Source organism: Carcharodon carcharias, chromosome 2, assembly GCF_017639515.1.
Source record: "Carcharodon carcharias isolate sCarCar2 chromosome 2, sCarCar2.pri, whole genome shotgun sequence".
Lineage (NCBI taxonomy): Eukaryota > Metazoa > Chordata > Chondrichthyes > Lamniformes > Lamnidae > Carcharodon > Carcharodon carcharias.
The window spans coordinates 28,925,091-28,952,205 of record NC_054468.1 but is presented as its reverse complement, the minus strand read 5'-3'; the positions used below and the strand labels follow the sequence as shown (position 1 = coordinate 28,952,205).

Genomic DNA, 27,115 nt, shown 5'->3' with positions numbered 1-27,115 from the left:
AGAAATTTCCAAATGGATATGGACAGGCTAGGTGAATGGGCCAAAAATTGGCAGATGGAGTTTAATGTGGTTAAGTGTGAGCTTATCCATTTTGGTTGGAAGAATAAAAAGGTGACTTATTATTTAAATAGAGAGAAATTTCAGAATGCTTCAGTGCAGAGGGATGTGGGTGTCCTCGTGCATGAATTGCTGAAAGCTAGTATACAGGTAATAAGGAAGGCAAATGGAATTTTGGCATTTATTGCTAAAGAAAGGTGTAAAAATAGTTGTTGCAACTGTACAAGGCATTGGTGAGTCCGCACCTGGAGTACTGTGCACAGTTTTGGTCCCCTTACTTAAGGATGTTGTTGCATTGAAGGCAGTTCAGAGGAGGTTCACTAGATTGATTCCAGAGATGCGGGGGCTTGTCTTATGAGGAGATTTGAGCAGTTTAGGCTATACTTGCTAGAGTTTAGAAGGATGAGGGGAAATCTAATTGAGGTATATAGGATGCTAAAGGGGAATAGACAAAGTAGAGGTAGAGCGGATGTTTCTCCTTGTGGGGCATTCTAGAACGAGAGACCATAGTTTTAGGCTGAGGGGTGGTAGATTTAAATCACAGATGGAGGAATTACTTTTCTCAAAGGGTTGTGAATCTGTGGAATTCACTACCTCAGAGTGCAGTGCGTGCCAGGACGCTGAATAAATTTGAGGAGGAGATAGACAGATTTTTAATTAGTAATGGGTTGAAAAGTTATGGGGAGAGGGCGGGGAATTGGAGTTGAGGCCAAAATGAGATCAGCCATGATTGTGTTGAATGGCGGGGTAGGCTCAAGGGGCTGAATTGCCTACTCCTGCTCCTAGTTCTTATGTTATGCTTGCGAGTCTGTACGCAACAAGGTCAGCTGCCTCCTCCTTTGTGCCCCGGTGTTAAAACTTTCACCTTACTTTAAGTTTCGATTTGAGTTTCTGTCTCCATATTGTCATCTAAGTTTATTACCACAACATGGCCAAGAACAAGAACACACTGTAGGTTCCAGCCCACATCCATCATTTTGCACCCAGCATTCTTTTCAAGTTAACTTAAATGAAGACAAGGCAAAAACATTTGTAGCCTTCTACAGATTATAAAGTCATTATCAAAGATCCTTTCGTTTCTGCCACGCAAGAATCAGTGCGTGTGTGTATTTGGATGAAGCGGGAGAAAATACAAAGTCACAGTGGATTGACTGTTGACTGCACTACATAAAACAAAATCCACAAACTTGAGCTCAAAAGATTGTAGAGTTTTCTTACAATGTTACAAAGTCATTACAGCTCTCGAAATCCCAAGCGTAAATGACGATTATTAATCACATTCCACTATTCAAAGCTCTTGTAGACCAGCTGCTGCTATGAATTGAAATACAGCTTCTCAGTTACTAAACAGCATTCCCTTGTATCATGAAAGGAGCTGCTGTCGTTCCTATTTCCACAAAGATAATATATAAAATCAAAGCAAACCTGTATGATCAAAGATAATCCTGAAATCGACAGGAAAACACCAACATTACACTGCCATTATCTTAAGAATATCTGGTTTTGGTTAATTTTCCAAGGCAGATTGTCCCTCAAATATTAATAACATGATTACTGTATGGGTACTTGGTAAACAAACATCCTTGACCAGTATGACCTTGTTTTAATGTCATATATGCAATATTGCATCAACTTACAATTCAAGGGGTTACCACAAACACTTTTTGAATACAAATCTTATAAAATTGAAGGGTGTAAAATGGGCATCTGACATGAACATCTGCCATTCCTGCTGGATGTGTTCCATTAAAATTATCCCCCTACCCCAAAATACACACACAATGAGCTGAGTTTGTATCTATCATATATACTCATGTAAAAGGTGAATTCTGAGGCCATTTTTAAGGTCAAAAGTCATGGGGTTGATTTTTTCCACAGCTAGTGTTTTTAAGGGGCTGACATGAGTCCAATAAAGTCTGTTGCAATGGAATGAAGAAAAAACGAAAACACAAAGAATTTATACTAATTCATCCAACACAATAGAAATATATACCATAACGGATTAACTACAGCACTTTACATTGAAATCCTTTGAATCACTCTGATCACTATCTGAATCACCAAATATGGCCCAATAGCCTGGTTGTATATCATATGGATCTTCATCATCATCATTGGCAGTACAGGTAACTTGGGCACCATCATTCTACAAGTAATCAACCTCTGTACCATTAAGCACTTTCAATATTCCACATTCTAGAAGTTATTTTTCAACAGTACTGGGATCAGGTTCATTCCACGGGTGGGATTTTCCACACCTACCCGCCACCGGGATCTTCTGGTCCCACCACAAGTCAATGGACTTCTGGCTAGTGCATCGCCTCGCCCTCGGCGGCTGCCACCCATGACAGGGCCGGAAAATTCCAGCCCATGTGTCTGTGACCCATTGACTCAATATTGCTAGTGAGAATGCTCGCATATGTCCACCTTTGGTGAATGTTTTTTCACCTTCTGACATTCAATTGTTCCACATCTTTTGAATACTGTCCTTCAGAGGTTTATTTATACACACATCCAAGGGCTGAACAACACATGTAAGACCACTCAGGATAACTGCCACATTGGTGTTGGCAGCGATCTCATCACGGGCTACATCGTCGACAAGGTGGGATGTCGATCCATATGAGCGTTTCTTTGAGTAGTCTTCCTGGTCTCAAATTCCACACTACTTTAATCCATTTCTTGCATTTGCCATCATCCATCCAACCTTTCTTGTGAACAGGGATGACAAAGCCTCACTGAAATTTCTCTTTGGGGAGAAATTTGCGCTTGAATATCACCATCAGCTTTAGTTTTGTGCCATCTGACATACAAGGTAGAACCACTTTGAACCAGGTCTTCTCATGGTCAGCCATCTTTACAAGGATGTCTTTTTACATCAATCTTGGTAACAGTCTTGTTTGCTGGCATGTCGAAGTGCATCAATGCTTCATCCACGTTTCCAGTGCAGGCCAATCGATATGCATCTTCTCTCAACGTTGGATGATAAAACAGTGGAACTTGATGATTTTATTGTCAAGTTTAGGTGCCGGACACTGACATTTTGTTTTCTAGTGGAGTGCTAAATCGTACTTTTTCATGAACCTTGTGCACTACCTGGCATTGGCCTTTACATCCTTAATATTTAAGAGTTTGAGTCGGATAGCTCTGCAGGTGATAATATAACCATTTTGGTAATGCTTGTTAACCCATTCTGCCACTTTTTTTCTCCAGTTTAAAATGAGCTGCATACTTGTTATTCTTTCTCTAGAGGTGTTGTGATGGATCTTGTCGTATCACAGTCTTGGCAACTGGCTTTGAGATTGTCACTGGAATTGATGGAGGGAAAATCTAAAGGTTCCTTTAACTTAATGAACTGTAGTAATTAATAATCATAATGCAGTTTGATCCCTGGAAATCTAGGGTTGGCCTTTACACAAGGTGTATGAAAAATTACATTTTTAGGCCAAAAGTCATGGGGCCAATTTTTACACAAGATCAACTTTTACATGAGTATGTACCTTACACATGCTTGTTCATAGAGGCTCATGCAAGCTCACATGTAAGCATGCACACAAAAATACACAATAGCAGCAAATCACTGAGGCACCTATTAAATACCTGCATTCTCATAAACCACCAAAAGCATTTTTGCAGAAACCTCTGCTGTTCACTCAATTTTAAGCATCTCTTGCATGAGGTGTTCTGCAACAATCTTCCCTGCTGTATATTTTCCAGCACAAGTTTTTGGGAGGCACAGCTTCACCTATATTAATTGAATGGCGTTAAATTCTTTGATACTGTTGACAAGTTGAATAAAAGCACATATTTTATATTTCAAGTTTTGCTAACTAGCTGTGTGGCATCAAGAGGTTTATCAAGCTTCAGGAAAGCAACACATTGATTCTGCTGTATACAAAGCCAGGAAACCTAAAATGAATGGTGTGCAATGCCATTTTGCTTAGCAACCAGCTCCTACAATTTATCAACTACTGAAAAAGAGCACTTTCTGCTGTCAAATGTTTTAACATCTCAGTTGCCAAGACAGAGGCAAACTACACAAATCATCTGAAAATGTAAAACTTCTAGTTTAAGACTTGAAAGGGTTTAGAGCCACCTATAGATGACATTGTTCCACTGCATCTACAAACAGCTCTCAGTCCCCCCCATACGAAAAGGAAAAATAGGGGGTCAAGTTCGGGAACAGTGGGCAAATACTAAGGTCGCCAAATAGAAATATCTGAATTGCACAGCCATCTTTTGTTAGAGAAACACTTGAAAAAATTCTAAACAGAAATGACCACATTTTGCAATGAATCCTATATTATTGAAAAAGTTTTACAGTAATAAAAAAGGTTTACTCATCCCATGAAGAACTGAAAACAGAAAAGATTCTGTGCCTCACCAAAAACTGGAGTTACCCAGGGACTCTTCTATTGAATTTATATTACAGTGCAACCACAAGAGGCAGCTTGTAATATTATTCAGGAGGTACCAGTGCCTTCAGCAGCCTGGAAGACAATTCAGCAGGTGGTCTGCTCACTGAAGTCCAATAAGAAGACAATCAAGTGAGAACTGGTACAAGATACTATAAACTGGCCATTAGGATGTAATCAGTTAGTCTGCCTCTAACAGCAAAGCTTTTGCTGCGATTTTATCATTCCGCAATATAAATAGATTGTTTGAAATTGTACAGCTTTCCCCACCCCCAAATAGCACATGGTATTTTAATACTCTGAAATCCCTTCATTTAGTGCTATTATAATACTGCACAGACTAAAAATATATATATGTATAGGTGTTTTTTTTAAATAAAGCCCAGCTGTTATAAAATCCATGACCTCAATTTTAAGGACATTACATTCTAGCCATAATGGCCCACAGCTACTGTACCTATTCAACAAGCCAAACATGTGCAATCCAGAAGGTTACAGATAAAATGCAAGCACTGAAGCTCTGTGAAACTGATTATGGTTGACTAGGGTAAATCTTCAAAGAGTAAAAGCAGAATAATTTAAAAGGCTCTAAAATTACTTTAACTGTTCGTTTAATTACACTATGCTAAAATATATTTTTCTCAGCTCTATATTTTCTACTCTTTATAATTTTACCAATTGAGGAAAATCAATTTAATTTATCTTACTGCAGTCCTTGGTTACTAACAAATTGAACAACCAGAAAACAAAGGGTGCCAAAAGTACAATTGGGTGTCATTTTTTTAATCCTATTAAAAGCAGGGGAAATTTGCTTCATTAATGAGTATTACACAAAGATAAGTACTTCAGCTGTTCAACCCAACAGAGACCTTTTAAAAGCTCGGCTAACTATTTTATGGTCCAATTGCTTTGGGGACACCGAGCAAAACATCTCATTAGACTGTCCGCATCGCACGGCTTACTTTCTCAGTTTGCTACCGACTTTAGAGTTCCCTCAGCTGCCAAGTAAATACACAAGATGCTTCCAAAGCACACCTTAATTCCTAACATAGACGAGCACCCCTAATTCACCAGTTATTAATACAAGTGGTAACCTGATCAATTTGTCTCCCATCTATCCTTTTTGGAAGGTGCAGGAAAAGGGGAACAACATTGTCATTTTATTGTACAAGCAGGGCTCGATCAGCACTTAGCATTGATATAGAATTTGTAGAAGCTTTTCACACCTCAAGTTCCCAGCAATTTCTTAAAAAGCTGGGTGCAGAGAAAAGTCAAGTATGATAATACAAATGTCCAAATGGAGCCAATGAAATCTATGTATAGCTAACATGCAGAAAACATAACGTTCTTTAATCAATTAAAAAAAACTCTGGACAGTTAGGAAGACAGATTTTCTAGGTTAGAAAGCATCAGTAGTTACTGAATAATGGTAACAACTATGGAAATAATGACTGATGTCAGTATCACCTTCACTAAGCATTTGGGGGGGAAAACACAAGATCCAAGATGCAAATTTAATGAGCAGAAATCTTCACACATGATTCTCTTCATTGAACCTTTTTCTCCAGCTACTGAAGACTGTAGATTCCATTGTGTTGTCATGGAAGTTAAGTTTTCTGCTTTACTTTCAATCAAATAAGAGGTTTTACTTCAGAATTCAATAGTTAATTTTCCACATCCTTTCAACTTATAGTGCTATTCTATTTTTTCCACTTGCCTCAAAATCCACCTTCATTCTCCAACCTTTTACTTTTCACTTACGGCATGATATACTAACCCACTCCCAAGTCCCCAGTGTGTTTGTACTGGCCTTTAACCAGCACTCAATACAGTGCCAAGCAAGGCTGGGAATCAAGTTGAAACAAGGACAGCAACAACTGACTCCAAGAGCTCTGTGAAATCAGCAGATCCTGTGTTAGAAGGGTTTCAAACCAATGGCTAGTGCAACAAACAAAAAAAATCTAGAAAATGTGGTTTGAATTAATGAAATGTAATTTGTTTCTACATAAGGTCTCTTTGACTCCAGAATCCTACGCTCATGTACAATTTGCGAAACTCTTATGCAGAGCACTCTGATCTGTTTTGAATTCTGGGGTGGCAGAGAGAAAACAGAACAACAGTGAGAGACAAGTCAGTACACAGACAGTGAAAAGGGTTTTCAGCAGCAAAGCTCTGTGCAAAGTTTATTTCCCACCCAGCACACATGGCAGGAGGCCACAGCGATGTTAACCGCTAGGCTTCAATTAAATGTCATCAGTCCACTTCCTGCATGTGAAGAGAGTGCAATACGGCTGTTGGCAGGCCAATCTTGAGCAACCTTCGACTGTCTGTCAGCTTCCAGGTTAATGGTGGGAAGGAGTAAAGATTTAGCAGGGTCTTGAGGGCAGTTTCAAGCATAGGGAAGACCAGAACGTTCCTTGGGGAGCCCCAAAGAACACTCCTGCTCTTCCTGGTCGCACAACAAAACATTTTAAACTTAATTGAAGAACCACCTCTGTCTTCATTCAGAACAGCTGCAGGCCTACTTCTTCCTTTCAGTAAAGTCCAGGTGACCCTAGTGGCTTCCTTGCTCAGGTCTCCAGTCTTATTAGCATAACAGGACTCATGTGTGCACAAATTGAGTCTCCCGTCTACTTCAAGATTGCAAGTTAATATCTGAAACAGTTGGGATCTGTGCAGGTAATGAACTACCTTTTTTTTTAAAACTGCCCACTTGCCTGATTCCCAACAGGGGGTAAGGTTACAATTGATCTCTGAGTGACTGCGAGCAGCCACACAAAAGCAAGAATGCCAGACCATTAGAAAATCTAAGCAAATATGACAGTGAATCATCATAGCAGCTGGGCAACACAGCCAAGCAGGGAAGCAGACAACTAGTGAGCAATATCTGCTAATTTCATTCGACGTTTAATGTGCAGAAATGCCACCAAAATATTACCCACTTGCCTCCCTTTTTCCTTCTCACGCTCACTAACATCACAACAAAGTATTTAAACAGTAGTTCTGATGCTATTCAACATTTGCACAGCTGGACAAGTTTATTTAGAACTGTTGTCATTTTAGTTGGGTGACTTTCCTCTTTCATTCCTCTTACCACAGTGCAGAATAATTGCCAAGATTCCTTGTAAGAGCATCTCACCTGGTCTAGATATTGATATAATATACAATCACTGGAATGAAAAGGGAATGTATGGGAAACAGATACGATCAATATTATTTTTAATATGAGATACCACACATTAGAGTCTACAAATGCATCTGTCTGGCAGCAGTGCAAGTAAATTAATTTGTACTTTACATATAAATACAAAAGAAAGCCCAATTTTTTAAACTCTTAATATATTCACCAAGGTGTATCTGAAGGGATTAAAATAGTTGTGATTTCCCTCGTGTGCTTAGCGCTTGTTTTGTTTCTCTTATTTCCCTCTCCCTGTCTAAAATTACTGCCATTTCAGAATCCTAATTAGAAAAGCAGGAATCTGATCCAATCTGTAAGAAACAATTCCCATCATGTCAACTGTCAAACAAATAAAATTATGTTTCAACAAGTGTGGAAATAAACTTGTATCAGAGTTAATCAGTATTACAAAATACATCTTTGTGGGTAATATAAAAAATAGTGGCCTGCAAAAAAGTAGATGGTTGATCACTGCACGTGATCCAATTTTTACCCAAATTATTCTCAATTTGTATTAGAGTGTCAGGGTACAACAAATTTATAAAAATGGCATTAATTTGAAATATTAAGAAATGTACCTGTTGAGACTCCTGAAGGACCTGTCATTTGCTGGTGGAGCAATTCATTTTGCAAACAATTCTAATGTTATGGGTCACTTATATAAAGTTACTATCAACAAAATTAAGTGCCAATTGACACCAACCGAAAGCTGAAAAAGCTGAACTGATTTGCTAATAATGTTTTAAAGCGTAAAAATACTTATGCACCTGCCTCAGTACAGTTATTGTGAATTTAAAAGTAAATCTCTTTTAACAGAACTTCAAATAAACACCAACACAAAATGTTAATACTGATCTCAAATGTATGACTGGTTAATGGACCAGTAATTCCATTGTAGAATGAAACATACACTCTGTCAACACATTGCTGCAGAAATTCTCAAACACCTTGTATGTATTCTTGGAAGTTTAGAACCTTGCCTTAATCCTTCTCTTGGGTATTGCAGTGTTAGCCATTCCTATAAATAGTCTGGAGCACCTTACAACAACACTGCATTTCATGTAGCACCTTTACTCTACAAGAATGTGCCTAAGTACTGCACATACTGTATTTAAAAAATGGTTGCTGAACCAAGGAGGGGATATTAGGAGGGGTAATAAAAAGCTTGGTTAAAGGAATGGGCTTTACGGAGGTTCATAAAGGAAAAAAAGCAGCTGCTAAAGCAGACAGTAAAAGGAAGCGATTTCTAGAGCTAGGGTTCAGTGGATGAAGGCATTCCTACTGTCAATGGCAGAGCAAAGGCAAGACAGGACTGTTAGACTTTTGCGCCCAAGTCCTAGAGTGGGACTTGAACTCTCAACTTTCTGATTCAAAGGTGGGAGTCTAACCACTGAGATATGGCTGATGCTGGATAGGGAGCCAAGGGTGTTTCTTCTGAGAATGATGGCAGCGATTCTGAAAGAGCAGTGGACAGTATTTAAGGATACAAAACTATTTACAAATTTTGGTAAGCATTGAGCCAGAAAGAGGTGCTGGGTGGTCAGCAGGTTTAGTTGGAATGGGGTCAAGGGAGTAAGCAGTAGGTGTGATGGATGAAATAAAGCTTGGGGAGGGTAAGGAGAAGCCTAGGGAGATGTAGGTTTATCTTGAGAAGAAAGTCTCTCCCAGCCCCTTCAAAGGCAGACAGAAAAAAATTGGGATTGGAAAGGGAATGTGGTGTTGATGGGTGCAACGAAATGATCAGTGATTGCAATGACAATTGAAATCACCAAGAATGATGAATTGCACACTGCAGAGGCTGGGGAACAACATCACAACATAATGAAGATGGGACATCTATTGATGCCTAAAACAATTTGCTTATTATTCACAGTCTATAATGAAACAATGATAGCTCATTACCATTTTAATCACCTACTGTTTTTGTTTCAAGTTTATGAAGTTGTGAATATACTCTGCTTTAAAAACTCAATATTTAAAAGCAACTCTAATAAAAACATTTATTTGTATAGCCTCTAACATTGTGAACTATCCCAAGGCACATAACCAGAGTGCTATCAGACAAAAATTGACACCAAGCCACTTAAGATATTAGAGCAACTGGCCAAAATCTGGATGAAAGAGGTAGGTTTTAAGGACGAAAGAAAGGAAGAGGGGCGGAGAGGTTTAGGCACGTAATTCCAGAATTTAGGCTTCCGCAGCTCAAGGCATGGGTGCCAATGGAATGGTCAAACTTGGATCTGCTCGAGGCCAGAATTGGAAGATAGCATATATTAGGAGGGTTTTGGGGCTGGAAGAATAGGTATTCTATTTTTGTATTATAAAGTATCTTCAATTTAATAATAGTTCAAAATTTCAAAATATGACAATATATTAAAATTAGAATAAATGTTTATGATAACAGACCAACACTGTCTAATTTCGATTCGTAATTTTGTCACTTGTAGTTTGAAAGTGCTTTAACACCATTACAAAGTGTAGCCAACAATTGACATGTGCTCCTCCCTGTCCCCTACATGTGAAATGCAAACAAGCACTATTCCAATTGCACTGCTATTATATGAAATTGTACATCTAGAATTCTGACAGGATAAGTCACTCAGTCACAACATTTTCTGCCAGCGAGTCCCCCTTGCAAAAGCGGAGCCCAACATTCTTAAAGGCACATAGGAACAGCAGTAGGCCATTAAGCACCTCACGCTTCATCCACTATTCAGAGATCATGGCTGATCTATATTCTAACTCTATCTTACTGGCCTTAGCTTCATATCTTATAAGCTAAAAAAACTACCAATCTCCAATTCAAAATTAACTGAACTAGCATTTACCACAGTATGTGGGAGAGAGTTCCACACTTTTGTGCAGTGGGGTAGAATTATTTCCTAACTTTTCTGCTGGCTACATTTCTTAATGAGAAGAACAAATTTATAAACATTGAGCAGCTTGATCATCAAGAGTGTGGTGAATAATTTATTGCACCCTAGTCACATTGTGCAGCCCAATTTCTAGTGAAGAATCTAACAACATTTAGAGCTACTCCTCTTACTATCTTGTGAGCTCTATCTTGTGAGCTCCACTTGGTGGCCAGAGTAGATGTAATGTGGAATATTCCAGTGGCCCCTCACCTCTCGGCTAGGCAAACAATTGCTATCCAATCAGATCAGGATGGGCAGTCAGCCACTGTTATGCCGGGTACTGTAGGGTACTCCGCAGGGGCCCTACCTCATAAAGACGTGCAAAACCTGCTTTAAAAGACACAATAACATTCCTCCCCGCCAGTTTCAGACCCTGAGGCTTGCAGCAGCAAACAATCATTCAGTCTCTTCTCCCCAGACACATTCCTGATCCAGTTCAAAGGCTCCATGAGTCACTTCCCCTATCACATACAACTAAGCACCTGCTTCAAGAAAAAGACCTTCCTGCAGAGACATGCTTGCTGTCAAGATTTTGCTGTTGCAAAAATGTTTGTAAAAAAAGTCCTATCATTATCAGCAAACTTCTCTCTTGTACCATTCTCAGTGTATTCTTGACAATCTACCCACTTCCCCTCCAGTATTCCAGGGTCAAACTGCTAGAAACAGGTTTTAAGACAAAAAAAGAGATATACATATGAACATATGAATTAGGAAGAGATATTAATGAAAATAGCTGTTCTTTTTTAAATGAGTCACAGGATAAGGTCTTACAAAAGAAAAAGTGGTTGACTCGACCTCCAAAGGGAAGGTTTATGACACCAAGATTTTTCTTGCACGGCTCAGTTTGAAAGATCATTCATTTGCCTTTATCTCTCTTCAAAAACTATAGTTTCCCCATCGATCCCATACCCCTCAAACAATGTGATGTTCTTGACAGGTTGTTGTTTGTCCTACAATCACTTTGGAGTTGCTGTGACAAAGTTTGCATTTTACAGCAATGTAAAACTGACAGCATAGGCAAGATAAGGAAGCATAAATTCTGGGAAATGGCACACAGATACTACTGCCTTGTGCTCCTAATTAAATAAGTGCCAAAAGAACTGTAGGATCCTAATTTTTTTAAAAAAAAATATACTTTATTCATAAAATATCTGAAAGAACATTACAAAACATTTCAAAATGGCCATCACAAAAAGTGCAATAATATTCAAATTTTCCACAAAGATCATGTCACACCCTGAGGTGCTTTAATACAATCAAAGGAATATTACAGACATTTCAAAATGGCCATAACAGTCAGACAGGGCAATGGTATTTAAGTTGTCTACATAGATCACATTGCATTCTGAAGTGCTTCAATACAATTGTGATACATGTAATATTCGCTGCATACATTCAATGTGAGTCATGCAGCCTGAGGGGGCTATACAATTCTCAGTGCACTGTGGCTGAAAGGCCTTAGACCGCGACCTTTCCCCATTTTGCCTTTGCAGCAGCTGCCCCAAGCTTTAGTGCGTCCCTCAGCACATAGTGCTAGATCTTAGAATGTGCCAGTCTACAACACTCAGCCGGGAACAACTCTTTGCGCTGGAAGACCAACAATTGTCAGGTAGACCAAAGAGTGTCTTTCATGGAGTTGATGATCCTCCAGCTGCAGTTGATATTTGTCTCGGTGTGCGCCCCTGGGAACAGCCCAATAGAGCAGAGTCCTGTGTCATTGAACTGCTCGGGATGAACCTCGACAAAAACCACTGCATCTCTCTCCAGACCTTCTTTGCAAAGGCACATTCCACAAGGAGGTGGTTGCTGAGCAAATTACAGTGGTGTCAGATACCACACCCCCCACCTCACCCGATATGCCTGATGGAGTGTATAACTTCACTTCATTGTCAAAGTGAGTTTTAAAAAGTGCTCAAGACCTCTTTCTTGGGTTCTTAATAATTTAAAACACGGAGGTTTATCAAAAAAGTCTTGAAAACCAAGATTTTCTCGTCATACTTCAAAGACTGTCAAAATTTACCAGTGTAGAAGTTTCAAGGTTTTCAGACATCTACTGTACAACAGAATATTGCAACAATAGTCTCACAGCCCCTTTCACACCCCTAATAAAATAACTTTCTTCTGTAATTCATCTTTGGATACTCCTTCCTTTTCCATCCCTAACTCCATTCTCAGATGTGTACCTATTCTTCCTCTTCCACCTAGCTGTATACATTTTTATTCATGTGCCTAACTGATTTAGGTGCTTTTTTCCCCACATTTAGAATACAAGTATACATTTGTTCATAAAATATTTATTGGTTTTAGGGACAATTTAAGTTAGGGCCTAAATGGAAAACAGAAGTAAATGTCTGAATCTCTTGTGAAAGAGCATCTGGAAGCAGATTCATCTCCTTCCCTTGACAAAAATGTCTAATTAATCCCTGACCCCCACAATGTTCATTTATTGTGGAACAAAGAAAAAATAGGCAGATGTAACACAGCTGGAAACATTTTTCTACCAAAGGAAATACCGGTTAAAGACTGGCTTCACTGTTTTGAAAGTAAAATATATCTTAAAATTTCTCTGACAGCTGCATTTCACACCCTTCATACTTTTCTTCAAAAGTTGTCAGATGTACTTAGGATTTCCCCCATCCGTTTTACTTCACTACTTCCCACAGTCTTGATGGCTTTCCTAGTTAGGTGATGACCTGACTACTGCTGGAATCTCAATTTAAGTTATTTAGGTCAAGCTCTACACCATTTTTGGACAAAATGGCAGCCCCTATGTTATGGTGGATAAAGGACTACATAGAAAACACTATGGCAGCAATAAGAAAATCAATTTCAAAAGTAGTTACAAACAGAATGAGTGTGGATTACATAGCAGTTACTAATACCTCACAAATGATCCAATTATTTTAGTCTTGATAAAAATTTAGAATCACTGGAAAGTTAGGTATTTATGCTTGCACTGAGGTTGCAACATTTAATTAAAAACAATTTAATCCAATTAGAAATTGTGAAAGTGGGAGGGGGGAGAAGAGATGCTGGAGGAGGAAAAAAGTTAGAGAGATAAAAAGAGGCAGCTACTGTGAAGATACTATGCAATCACACAAAGAGTACTCCTGTTACATGCAGTAACCACTCCTTAAATTCAACCCCCTCCTTCAAATTAAAGTCATGTCCTCAAAGAATTCAGATAATTTTAGGAATGCAGATTTGCCTATCAAATAGCATACTTTGATTTATTAGGATAAAATGTCCAACCAGCAATAATAGTGAGTGGGAAAAGATTTTAGCAAAGGTTTTTCTCATCTAAAAACATTTTGTTGATAGGACAAAATTATATCCTCCAGGAAGATGTTAGAAGATTTGACTATATAGATGTTAGCAACCTTGCCTTAACAAACAAGCATGCAAATGTGCACAAACACACACATATATGTGTATATAAATGTGAGGCTTCTTTACGAACAAAATGGCTCAGTAAGCTGCATTTGCAATTAATAACCACAATTTCTCCAGAATTATTCTATGAAGCAAATCCACATGATAAAGGGCATCAGTGACCAGCAATGCAATGTACAAGGCGCAGGGAATACTGATGAAAGAAGCCCTTTGGAGTGTTACAGTGCTTACCAGCATATAAAACATATTATCATAAATACAAATCCAGTGAACAAAACAGATGCCCTTTAAACAAATCATTTTTCAGAGTGAAATTAAAAGGAAAGAGTAAATGGAGATTTTTTCCTTGCAAACCTTCTAACAATTCCCATTGCTATCAAACTCCTTCTGATTTAAAAGCTATCAATGACCTACACAGTTATGGAATGGTGTAATCTCTTCAGAACTGAAGCCAAGCCCTAAAATTAGAATTACAGGTACTTTTGAGAAGGCTGCCAATTCGCAGAATATTTAAAAATATGAAAAACTCTCACCATTGATATCATGGTTGTTTTTGCCAAAAATGATCAGTTATGCAGGCTTCATATTTGTTTTATCTGCAGGAAATCCTTATATCAACAGCTTAATTTATTCAATACACGTGGTCTTTAACCTAGAATACTTACTGAAAACAAACTGGACCATAGTTACACACTGATTGTGAAGGAAACTCTCAAAAACTGAGATTCTCAGTTACAGTTATTTAATGCCTGGCTACATGGATCTGGTTCTATTACCTTGCATCCAGTTTGGAATCTTTTGCAGAATGCTTTGGTGCACACTATTTCCCAGTCCAAAAATGATACATGGCTTTAATTAAAGCTTACGCCTATTTAAAATTCTTCCATTATTTTCCTTATCCCAAAGATCATTTAAGCTTTTGTTTATTCTTTACATCTTCAAAAGAATGAAATACCTTTCATGCAAGGTTAAACAATGAGGCTGTAGAAAAACAATCAGTATCTTTCTCTGATACAATGTAATCTATAATTTACGTATTTTATGGTACTGACCTCTTCACACACATTGGGTTCTTACCAGTCACCAAGCAGGGCTAAAGCACAGGTCAGCACTGTTTTAATGTACAAGGCACATGTTGTATACATTATGCTTCTTCCCTCACCACCCCTTAAAGAAACATTTAATTCATACCTGCCTGTGGAAATGACAATTATGCAGCGTCACAATCATATCTTAGATCTATTCTTCTTCCAGTAGACAACACTGTTCATGAGTGCATAATCTATCCGTGCAGCATGACCAGAGAAAATTCATTGTTTTTGTCCTTAACAGACAAAAGGATGAAGCAACGGATGACATTAACTATCCACATATGGCAGCCTTTTCCAACTTGACATTCATGTGTTGGGATAACTCAGAAAAGCAGTAATCTTATAATTGTATTAGAGCATTTTCTGCCTATTACCTTTCAGAAGAAACAATTTTATTAGAAGATTTATAGTACACCAATGGATTGGATATTCGTTCCTCCTTTCTGCACTCCCCTATTCAGATTTCCACACAGACATCCCATTGTAACTCCTGTTATGAGGCATTCACTCAATTCTGGTGTCAGTACAAACCAAACGTGTGCAATTTCTACCCCAGCATCTCCTCATGCTAGCTTCATCACACAGTGCTGAAAAATTTACTCCTGAGTTTCTTCTTCACAAATAACAATCTTCCTCATTAAATGTAGTCCACGATCCACATGCATTAATATATGCACGCTTTAGATTCCAAAAGTATCCTTTGAAATCTCTCCAGAAGATATGAGTTACTTTACAAAAACTTCAACTGTGTCCCGGTTTATGTTTTCAATGATGCATTCTTGAAGCCTATCCTCCCTTCAATCGTTGCATCACAGAAATGTATGGATTCAGGAAACCTCTTAATTCACATTTGCTAAACAGGCAACTTATTTTGCTACAGTAATGCTGCTTCAGTTGTCAAAATAGGTTAAGTGACGTGTATTTGTGGTGAAATAACAGTCTGCCAAACCATGAAGGCAGCTCAGTGGCTCCATAGATTTCTCCAAAATATTCAATAAATGTTGCAGACATTTCACTATTTTTATAAGCATGATACAAGTAAATCTACAAGGCTCTACTGTGTTCCTGCCAAGTCACAGGGAGTGACGATTGGAACTACCAGGTCTTGCTTTCTAATTATCAAAATCTTCTATAGCTCCTTACAAACTCTGTAATGTTGATCATGTAGCTAAACTGATAAGCCAAGGACATTGGCCCTTAACATAATGCTGTTCACCTTTCACACCAGGGGCTCCAAAATAGCAACTCTCATTGGAATTGACTAATTCAAAACCAACTCTTGCTGAGTACTCAAAATTCCATTAATAGACCGAACTGGAAAATGCATATTCTCAATTGCAAAACAATTCCTGCAACCAAAGCAACCAATCCTGGAAGCTCATGTTTCTCCTGCTCAATTCAGAAGGCAGGATTTGCACGTAAAAAAATATAAATCTTAGCTCTTGGGAGAAATGTATTCTACAGCAATAACATTTGGAAAATTGCTTTATTTCCAGACAAGAATTAGATGGAGCCCAACAGAATACTGAAATTAAGTAAATAATCTTCAGGATCAGTTTTTTTTTATATATAGCCTATCAAGAAAGGAAGCTCAACAGCTTTCAGCTTCACTGTCTGCAGCGCAATATGGGCATCTTGTGATAGGACAAAATCATAAATGTGGCAGTCCTCTCAACTGCAAAGCTCCCAAGTATGTTGGCACTCATTAAGCAGAGACAACTTCACTGTCTCAGGCATGTTTGCAGGATGGAAGACAGTTGCATACCAAAGGATTTTCTGTATGGCGATATAGTTGGAGCCAGACGACCAAAGCTCTGCTTTAAGGATACTTGCAAGTGTGACATGAAGGCCCTAAACATCAATTCCGGCACTTGGAAGACACTAGCTGACAGGAGGAAAATGCCAACATCACCTATGGGCCAACATGCGCTACCATGACAATCAGTGGCTAGAGAGGCTTAGCACCAGGTATCAACACCGAAAACAACCCACAATGACACCCGATAACCACTTCATATGCAGCACTTGAGGCAGAAACTAACTCTCAGGGATTGATCTATTCGGCAATGAGCAAAAACTCACCTTACGAAGCTACCCCTCTTCCCCAACGAACCTGATCTGCTGCAGGTCCATCATCTTATGTAAATGGAAGGATGTTGACAATGGTGATGAAGTACAACCCACAACCAAGCTATTTAGTGGAATCCATTTAGTGGAACTGCAGGTATGCAAGCTTTCATACAGATTGAACAAGGGATGGTACTCAAGAAGTGACCGTACTGTAAATAAAGCTTTAAATTTAGATACATATTTCCCCATGACAATCTGAAAATTATGCATTTAAGAATCCTAATTTCATAAATTATTCAATCAAGATTCCAAATTTTACAAGAAACCATTTAAGTTTTGTTTAATAAAGCCACTTCAGCAGCTAACATTCTACTGTAAACTTTTTTGTGCCCTCATGTACAGAATACAGAAATGCATTTTTGTAGGCAATGACAAAACATGGAATTTTGAATGTTGAATAAAGAACAAAAAGGTCATAAAGCAAAATATTAGAAATTAGTGAAATGACTATTAGCATTTAGATCTGTGCCCTTACCTTCCCTTTCTGTAGGCTTACTGATTTCATCTGGCTTCTGAAAGGTGATGCTTGCATATGAATTCAGATCATCATCACCACCAGAAGTACTTCCATGAGGTTGATGAGCGGTTACATGCTGAGAGGAGGTCCAGTCTTTGTTGTTAAAATCGTTTACCAAGTCCAAATCAATGTAATTCATAACATTCTCACAATCATTCTGCACCGTGGCATCATTTGGCTGGTCTTTGGCACTTGAAGCCAGAGAATCTCCTGGTTTGTTAAGCCACACATTTTCAAAGGACACTGAACTATGTCGTTTAATGTGATCAACATAAGATAGGGTCATGCCAGTCACGTTGGCTGTGGAAGTGAAAGTCTCCGAACTATGTCGTCTTCTTCCTTGAGGATCAACACGGATAACTTTGGCACCTTGGTTCCGATTGGGGACAAGATTAAGCACAGTAAAGGCACTCCTCCCGGAAATCTGGTCCATCATAGGACCAGCCACTACATCAGAAACAGTGTTCAAAGAGCTCTCTTCTGCCCGAGGTAGAACGGATATGGAAGACGTTATACCTCCACCAACTGTCATTTCTGTATAGTTACTCACTGATGATTCCAGTAAGTCTGGGCAGGTGGTAACTAGCTGCATACTAACATAATCACAGCTAGCCTGCCCTCTATCTTTTCTGCAAGTGCTGGATGTGCAGGCAGTTACAGAGCTGGTGACGTCCACTGCGGGTTTTGATACATAACCAAATTTGGATGCGTCTATTCTTAAATTCATGTTCATGTATTCTGACATGGATGGCCTTTGTCGAACAGGATGAATGCCTCCAGCTGAAGAGGGCTCAATGAGAGATAATGAACTAGAAGAAAAGTTTTTATCACTGAATTCAATATTTACATACTCGCCTGGGCTTTTTGGCTCTGGAGGAAGGGGATGCTCTCGTGTTCTGGGCAGTGTACTTGCCTTAGTATTATCAAGTGACAGCCTAGTGGGTCGTACAAGTTTACCTTTCATCGGTACATACAATTCTTTTTTAACAGGGTTAACTGTATGATGCCCGCCATCTTGTCCTCCTAAACTATCGCTGCTGGTAGAAGAAGAAGAATCTTCACCATACAACAGGCGGCCTGAATTTACAGCAATTCGTAAAGGGGACTCATCATTTTTTCTATGTACATGTTTAAAGGAGCGAGGCAGAGAGAAGTACGAACAAACAGGTTTATGAGGTTCTTCAACTGGATTGAAGAAGCAGTCTGGTGGAGTGCTTGTTGTTGAGCAACTTGCAGGGGACATATTTATGTAATCACTACATGACAATTTCCCATCATTACTCTCAACAGACAGCTTAGAATTCCCTCCGTTAGTCCATATTTTTCCATAGTTCACATTTTCTGGTGAGCAACTGCCACTAGGTGACATCATCATATAACCATCTTTTCGAGAATGCTGGCGTGGGTTAATAATCTGCTGTGGGGCAGAAACACTTTTTGGGCTCATTGGCATATAGTCATTTTTATTGGGTATAGGAGCAACTCCAGGTGACATTGGCATATAACCATCATCCATTTGGCTGTAACGCCTACCTTCTCCCAACTGAAGATCTAAACACTCCTCAGGATATGAGTGAGTAGGTACAAAAGCAGAATTTTTACTGGATGATAAACGATTGCCAGGGTAAGATGGTGTCATCTCTGTGTATTCCTCAAAGGAGGCAGTGGAAGTTTGAGAAGAGGTCTTTTGGTGCATCACTGTGGGTGGTGAAGTACCTGATGAATGAGCCCGCTTCCTAAACCCCTTATCTGAGTCTGTATCTTCAGCTTTGGTCGGAGTCCACCTTTGACTCCCCCTGTTCTGACAACTTGGAGCCAGGCTAGAATGTTTCCCCATATAGATGTAATTATTTAACTCCTGCTCCTCCCTTGCAGGAGGAGTATGTCCCAAGGAATCGGGAGTGACGCTTCTGAAGGAATTCCTGAAATCACAAGGGCTAGATCCGTACTCATCTGAAGAAATGAACCCCCCATCGCTAGGTGAGCCTGAGATGGAGGCGCTGGAACGCCTAGGGAAAAGGCTGTCGGAGGTGGATCCGTGGCCACTGGTGCTGCTGGAGGACAAACTGACGGGACTTGTAGCTGACGGGGAACAGTGTGTGGATGGCATGGGGATAGACCTGCTGTGATTGAGGGGGGGGTGCAGCCTACAGCCACCTCGGTGTCGGTGGGAATGGGTCCGGGTGGCACTCGGGCTGACCGGGCTGCCGTCCACAGAGGCCGGTCGGGACATGGTACCCTCGCCGTCGCTGGAGGCCCGCACCCGGAACGAGCTGTGCTTGCCAGCCGGCGAGGTGGCGGTGATGCTCTCGGTCCGCGACCGGCGGCTCAACCCGACCTGGCTGGGCGGCGGGTTGTTGAGGTGCCTTCGGAGGGGCACCGAGATGGGGTTGGAGCTGGAGGCCGACTGGCTCTTGCTGCGGGGTCGGAATTCCTCGCTCATCGCCTTCATCGCCTCCAGGATGGTCTCGTGCATGTTCTGCGCCACCACCGAGTCGTCCACCTGCATCCAAAACTCCCCCGGGCCGGTGACCGCTGACCGGCCCACCTCGATGAAGAAGAAATTCTCCGAGTGGCCGCAGCGCCGGATATTCATCAGCTGCAAGACCACGGCCGCCGCCTCCGAGTTGAGCTTCACCAGGCTGATGGTCTTGTGGGTCAGGCACAGCCGGTAGATGCCCACCAGGTTCTTGGTGTGCCCCAAGCCTTTGGGCTTCAGCACCACTTGCCAAACTTCCTTGAAAGCCGGCCCGGGGCTGGCCTCCCCGTAGCTCTCCTCCCCCGCCGCCAGGCCGGCGGTGGCGGCGGCGGGGGCCCCGCCGTCGCGCTCGCCCCGCTCCTCGGCCCCCTTGCCCCGGTTGTGCAGCTCCAGCAGCGCCTGGTACCAGATCTCCTGCTCGCTCTCACAGTCGGCGGCCACGGCGAAGTACTCGTCCCGGGTGTAGAGGGCCACCAGGTACTTGTTCTTGGAGTCGGCCCGCTTGTTGATGTTGAAGCAGCTCTCCAGGTGGACCGAGCGCTTGGGAGCGCCCGCCTTGTGCCTCCATTTCTTCTCGTTCTCGTAGTACTCGAGCCGGGCCGGCCCCAGCTCGCTCGGCGCCCGCAGCACGAAGAAGCGCCTGTGCATGCTCTTGGGTTTCCTCAAGTAACCCACCTTCCTCACGTCCGAGAAGCTCTCGGCGCTCGGTGAGCTGGGCTCAGGCGGACTCGCCATCGTGTGAGGGAGAGAGAGAGAGAGAGAGAGGGAACGGACACCCTGACAGGATTCAAAAATTAAATTAAATTACCCAACAAATACAGAGGAGAGAAGGGGTGGGTGGGTGGTTTGGGGTGGTGGGGGGGGGGTGAAACAACAGCTACTCTCCCACCGACAAAAAAAGGGGAAAAAAAACAACACGGCGCACTTGGGATTACTTTACGGAGTTCTATTAAATTTTTTTTTGAAAAACCGCCTATTAATTTTTCCGCCTCCAATACCGAGCCACAAGAAGCGCGCAGCTCGATGTGAGTAAAAAAAAAATCCCCCCTCCTCCTCCTCCTCCTTCTCCTCCTCTCCTCTCCACGCGCCGGCTCGCTCCCGTTCGGCATGTGACGCGCGCACACGCCGCGATTGACAACTCGTCCTCAATCGGTCCCACTATCTCCCTTCCGCGCGCCCGCGCACACGGGTACGTCGGGGGAAGGGAAGGGGAGGGAGAGGGAGAGGAGGAGGAGGAGGGAGCGCTCGCGCGCACCAAAAGCCAACCACCCGCTCGCTTGCGCAGCGGCCCCGCCCCCCCTCCTCCTGTCTCATGCCGATCATTGGCCATTGACTCTCTTGTTTACGTTCTATTTTGGAATGTTGTTGCGTTCTTTCTCTCCCACCACCCCGGGCGCGAACAAGATGTCAATCATCCACCCCCTCCCCCGACACTAACTCACCCACTCCCCTTGTCCACTTCCCCTTCTAAAGCTCGCTAGTCCCATAGCTACGCAACGTAGTAAAGGAGAGATGTAGCCGCCATTCATTATTATTCATAAAGCTAATAAGGCCATAAAATGTCCCTCCAGTTGTACTTTATTCTTCCTTCAAATTTGGATTCATTTCTTTAAAATGCATTTGTTTTCTTCCTTTGCAAGGAAGCACGTGTAGCTAAATTTAAAACCATTTACAAATATGTCTCAAAATAAACCAAACTAATTGGGATCAATTTTTTTTAAAGAAAGGAACTACCCGGAATAGGTGTGCGCGCGTGTGTATAATAAATAAATTGATTGATACAACTTTCATGCGGGTATGGGTAGCAAAATGTTTAAAATCACATCGCAGCTTTCATCTTGAGATGATGCAGTTTCAGTTCGTTATTGATATTACCACTAATAACGTGTCTATATTTCTATCTCTTGAGAAAAGCAATGCTGCAAGTTTGTGATGCAGAACTGCGGGTTTAACATTCAAATCCCACCCTCCGCAATTTTCTCTGCATTGCACGTACCCCAGGTGTCATCACGATGTTCTTGCCATTCGCAAAGAAAAACAACACGTTGCCCCGTATTTTTTTTAAACTATTCCGTAAATATCACATATTTCACACTCAGGTGTAAATGCAGCTGCTGGAGCACGAAGCCGCATGGAAAAGGCGAGCGGGCATGTTTACAAGTAATTAAATTCCAACACTCTACCCTTGATTGGGGGGAGGGGGCTGAGTTGCATAAAATAATTTATTCAGAACTGATTTAGAATTCAAAAACCTATAAACACAGTGATATAGGAAGCACAGACTCAGCATGTTTCGTCGATCCGTGAATCGTTGTAAACAACATCTGTGCTGACAAGCAGGAGTCCCTGGATTATTCTGTTTGATGGCCAGCGAAATTGGAGGGGGGGGGAGGGCTTTGCTTGTTTACTGCTAGCTGGGATGCAGAAAAGCATGAGTGATATTTTAAACTTTCTGAAATATTGATATAAATTGTATTTTAAATAAGCAACTTAAAACCAAAATCACCGCGTTATTGTCCTCGACCCCACATTCCCCCACCATATCATCCCGACCACGACCAAATCTAGAGTCAACACGAAAACAATGAATATAAAATAATAAAATATAAACGAGTTTCCATTTGGCTGCTTTTAAAGTGATGCAGTGCTTGACTTGCCATGTTGCTGCGGCTAAGGTGTAATATTACCATGCTGGCACCGCTCTACTGCCACCTACTGAGAGTCATTAAAGACCTAGACTCGAAGAAACAACAGAAACTACAGATATCTGGTTGAATGCTGAAACGTTGACCAGCAATTTTCAAGATGTCAAATTCAATGGTTAAAATATCCTAAATTCTAAAAATATTTTAACCCAATTGTACGTCCCATTTTGTCTAAAATTTCCTAAAATGTTTCCTAAAATAATTGAAGTTCTGCTTGTTGGGATGAAATGAATGTAAAAATAATCTGGCGTTTGCAGTACATATAAACGCAACTTCTGATACTATTTTCGACTGTATTCGCTTAAAAAATCGAGTAAGCATTTCACAGTGTGAACGTGGACGTGTGCAGAAATTCTATTGTGCCCCTTTAAAATTTGAACGAGTATACATGGCACAACCCATTACCTAATAGCATGTGGGATTGAGCACGCAGACTGCAGTTGTTGAAGAAGGTGGTTCACCACCACCGTTTTAGGGCGATTAGGGATGGGCAATTAATTTACAACCTAGTCTGATCTAGCTGACAATGTCTGCACCTCGAGTATGAATTAAAAATAACTTTTTAGCTGAATTTCACATCACCTCTTAATCTGTTTTGAGCCCCAGTTTTACCAGTTTTGCACTTGAATGGTCTGTAATATTTTTTGGAGGGGAGAAATTGAATACAATTGCAGTTGTCACTCCTACCATTGTTGGAAATCATGCTGCATAGAATTATGTAAAGGTTTCTAAAAGGGAACAAATACACTGCAGGACAAAAAATATCAAATTAATGTCACATAATCAACTTCACATAGGTCATTTTAAAGATTACATGTCAACAGAATTCATTTTCAAACCAGTCACAAATAATTATCATTTTTATTTATTATGTTAAAAGTGACTGCAATGCTTAGATGATAATGTCAGGTAATTTTGGTTTAAAATTCAGAATTTGTTTAAAATTCTGGTTTTCTGAACAGCCATCCTCCTTGAATTCAATCAAGCCTGTAAACTTCCTAAAGAGTAACAGATCCATAAAATAGAATTTCAGCAAAGTCAAATTTATGCATTGCTGATTAACTCTAAAGAAGACAAATATCTTTTTAAGAATGAGATTGAAATTTATACGGATTAAGCTAAGCACAGAGGATCAATTACAGTACACATTGTCATGTGCTACTGTGACCATGAATGCGTCATCTGAGCAATGTAATAAATCAGATCAGGTTGTAAATTTGGATTAATATTTTGGAGTTTTGCTTGATTACTTATAGTAATCAGGTAGAAACTTCATTTTCGCTGAGGTTTAAGGTTGTTTTCCCCAAATAGGAGATTGTATGAATGGATAGAGTATATTACAGAGTACATTGTACATGATTAATGAAGGAAATTGTTTTATTGTGAATGAGCGTTTTTATTTTTTCATTTAGTAATCTTTCACTGACCAGATAGCCAGTTGTTGCTCTTTGGAAAATTTCTAATTAACACTTCTTATTTTATTGGATTTGTTTACTTGTTTAAAGTATATTGAACTTCATTGTTGTAAAACATTTTTGTGTGCCTTGAGGTTGTGAAAGATGCCAAATAAATGCAAATATTATTACTGGTGAACAAATGTGTCAAATGATAGTGAAATTTCAATTCAATTATGGTTAACAGATATGTTACATAAACCGCTGAAAGCAATTGCACATCCCATAAGGCTAATAAAATTACTGAAACAAGAAGTATGAAAACAGACAATCATGCAATCCAAGGATATGCCTAGTGCAATTTCTCCTCTAGATGTTGCACAGGGCCTTTATTTGATAAAGTACACCATGTATAGGAATGTACAATTGAAGATATTGTTTAGAGGTAAAACAATCCTGCCAGCAGCTACTTTTAGTTACTCCAAACCATTCAACATCATGACATAAGACCAGTTGGTACCAGTCAGCTCATTGTCATTCCACTCAAGCAATAAAAATAATAGCTCATTTTCATGCACACTTTATTAGCAATGGCCTATCTAAATTTGGTAGAAAACTACAAATGTAAACAAAGCAGCACTTCATAGGCAGTACATAGCACCAAAATAGGTGCTTTTGAAATGGGCATCAAATGGTAGCAGTGCCTCCAATGACATCAAACAACCTGTTGGATGAGTCAGAAAAGAACTACAGCTATTGGTGGCGGAGTGGCTAAAGCATTTACTCCCAATGTCTAACTGGCCAAAGAAGTGGTTTCAGGAAGGTAGTGAGATTGAATAAAATAGTCACAGTTTGTGACTTTAGAACAATTATTTCAGACATCAGAACAACTGCGTATTTGCTGTCTGTTCTGTTATTATTGAAACTGTCCTACAATATCAATGAGGTGGTTTCTATAATAGGGGATTTGGAAACTTTCAAGAATTGGAAACTGTTTCAAGGAGGAGAAAGATCAAAACAGACTGGCCTATTTCCATGTCGTATATTTCATCTTAACTCTAAATCTCATACAGGTTTCCAATTGGTTCAGCTTAGAACTCTCATTTCTAAGAAGGCTGTGGATTCTGATCTTACTGTAAGACTTCAGTACATAATCTAGACTGACACTTCAGTGCAAAACTGAAAAAATGCAGCATTGTTAAAGGTGCTGTCTTTCAGATAAGAAATTAAGCTGAGGCTCTGTGTGTTCAGGTGGGACATAAAAAAATCTCAGGGCACTAATTGAAGAAAAGTAATGGAAATCTCCTAATGTCCTGGTCAATGTTTATCCCTCAATTAACACCACCAAAAACAGATTAAATGGTCACCTATTGCATTGCTATATTGGGAAGGTGCTGATAGGTTTACCTACATGATAATAAATGCAGTCCAAAAAGTAATCCATTGACTATGAACTGCTTTGGGACATATTTAGGATTTGAAAAGTATTATATAAATGCAAGTCTCCTTTCTATTTTTCTTTATTTCTATCTTTCTTTCTCTTTATCTCCCCACCTTCAAAGTAGAAGTTTTCCACTTTACTTGATAGAAGCTGTTGATTGCTTTGGGAAGTTGGTCAGCAGTTTTATTTGTCAGCATTGATATTACATTGCGGATGGATGAAATACATATGTGATTATGTGGCAAGGAAATATTTTATGAAGTATTTTTCCCACGTTCTTTAAGAACATTTTATGCCAGTAAAATCTTGACATTCGGCCTGTGCCATAAATCCTCATCTCCCTCTTATCATCAAGGCTATTTATTTCCATCTCCACAAAATATCACCCACTTCTGTCTTTACCTCGCCTCCCACTGCCACCAAATCTCTATCTATACTTGTGTCACCACTCAATTTGATTTCTCTAACAACCAATTTGCCACCTGCTGTCCTACACTCAATAAACTCCAACTTATTAAAAGCTCTTGTCACTATATCCTTTTGTGCATCAAGTACATAACACATCATCCAATTCCAGTTCACTGTCTCCTAGACTCTAAGCGGTTCTTCAAACCATTCCATGCTCTTGCTCCACACCTACGATTGCAACCTTCTCTAGCCTTTCATCTCTCACACCGTTTATTCCTACAATCAAACTTTCAGTTGTCTCTCCCATCAAGTACTAGTATCCATTTCTTTTTCTTCCCCATTAAAAAGTGTTTGGTGATACTTTTACTTGTTAAAGGTGTTATGTGAATGCATATTACTGTCACTGTGCCACACATATTACACAGCCAACCTGGTGTATAGGCCATCTGCAATACAGTACTGAGGGGATGCTGCATTTTTGGAAGTGTCATCTTTCAGATGATACATTTAACCTGAGGCCCTGTCTGCCCTCTCACGTGGACCTAAAAGATCCCACGGCATTATTTAAAGAAGAGCAAGGAAGTTCTCCCAAGTGGCCTGGACAATATTTACCTTCAACCAACATCACTGAAAAACAAATTAATTGATTTTTAATCTCTGAATATTTTAGCTTGACCTTAATTGCATATCCCTTTATCTCAAATTACCTCTTAATGTGTTACCCTGTCAAAAGTTTTTTCAAAGTGTTTGTACACCACATTTCAGCTATCCACCATGTCTTTTGTGAACATAGATGTGAAGTATTTGTCAAGTATCCCAAACAAGATAGTGAAGAGAAATTTGTGGCACCATCACTGGGGCCCAACCTTTTATACTGAGCTTTGTTGCCAATGAGCTCAATTTCAAAATCTACTATAGATTATCTAAAAACTGGCAACCTTGAGACTGAGGCCATTCTGGATTTTGGATCTTGCCAGATTTCAGATTCTGTG

The 27,115-nt window shown here is 40.2% G+C and overlaps 1 protein-coding gene across 1 annotated transcript in view; it reads right to left on the bottom strand.

Annotated features, from left to right (window-relative positions):
- Positions 1–21,035, bottom strand: part of irs1 (insulin receptor substrate 1) — a 59,690-nt gene extending 38,655 nt beyond the window's left edge. The window contains exon 1 of the mRNA XM_041177288.1: positions 17,655–21,035. Within this exon, the coding sequence (XP_041033222.1) occupies positions 17,655–20,910 (3,256 nt within the window). The 5' untranslated portion in view covers positions 20,911–21,035. The remainder of the gene's footprint in view (positions 1–17,654) is intronic.
- Positions 21,036–27,115: the final 6,080 nt, after the last annotated feature.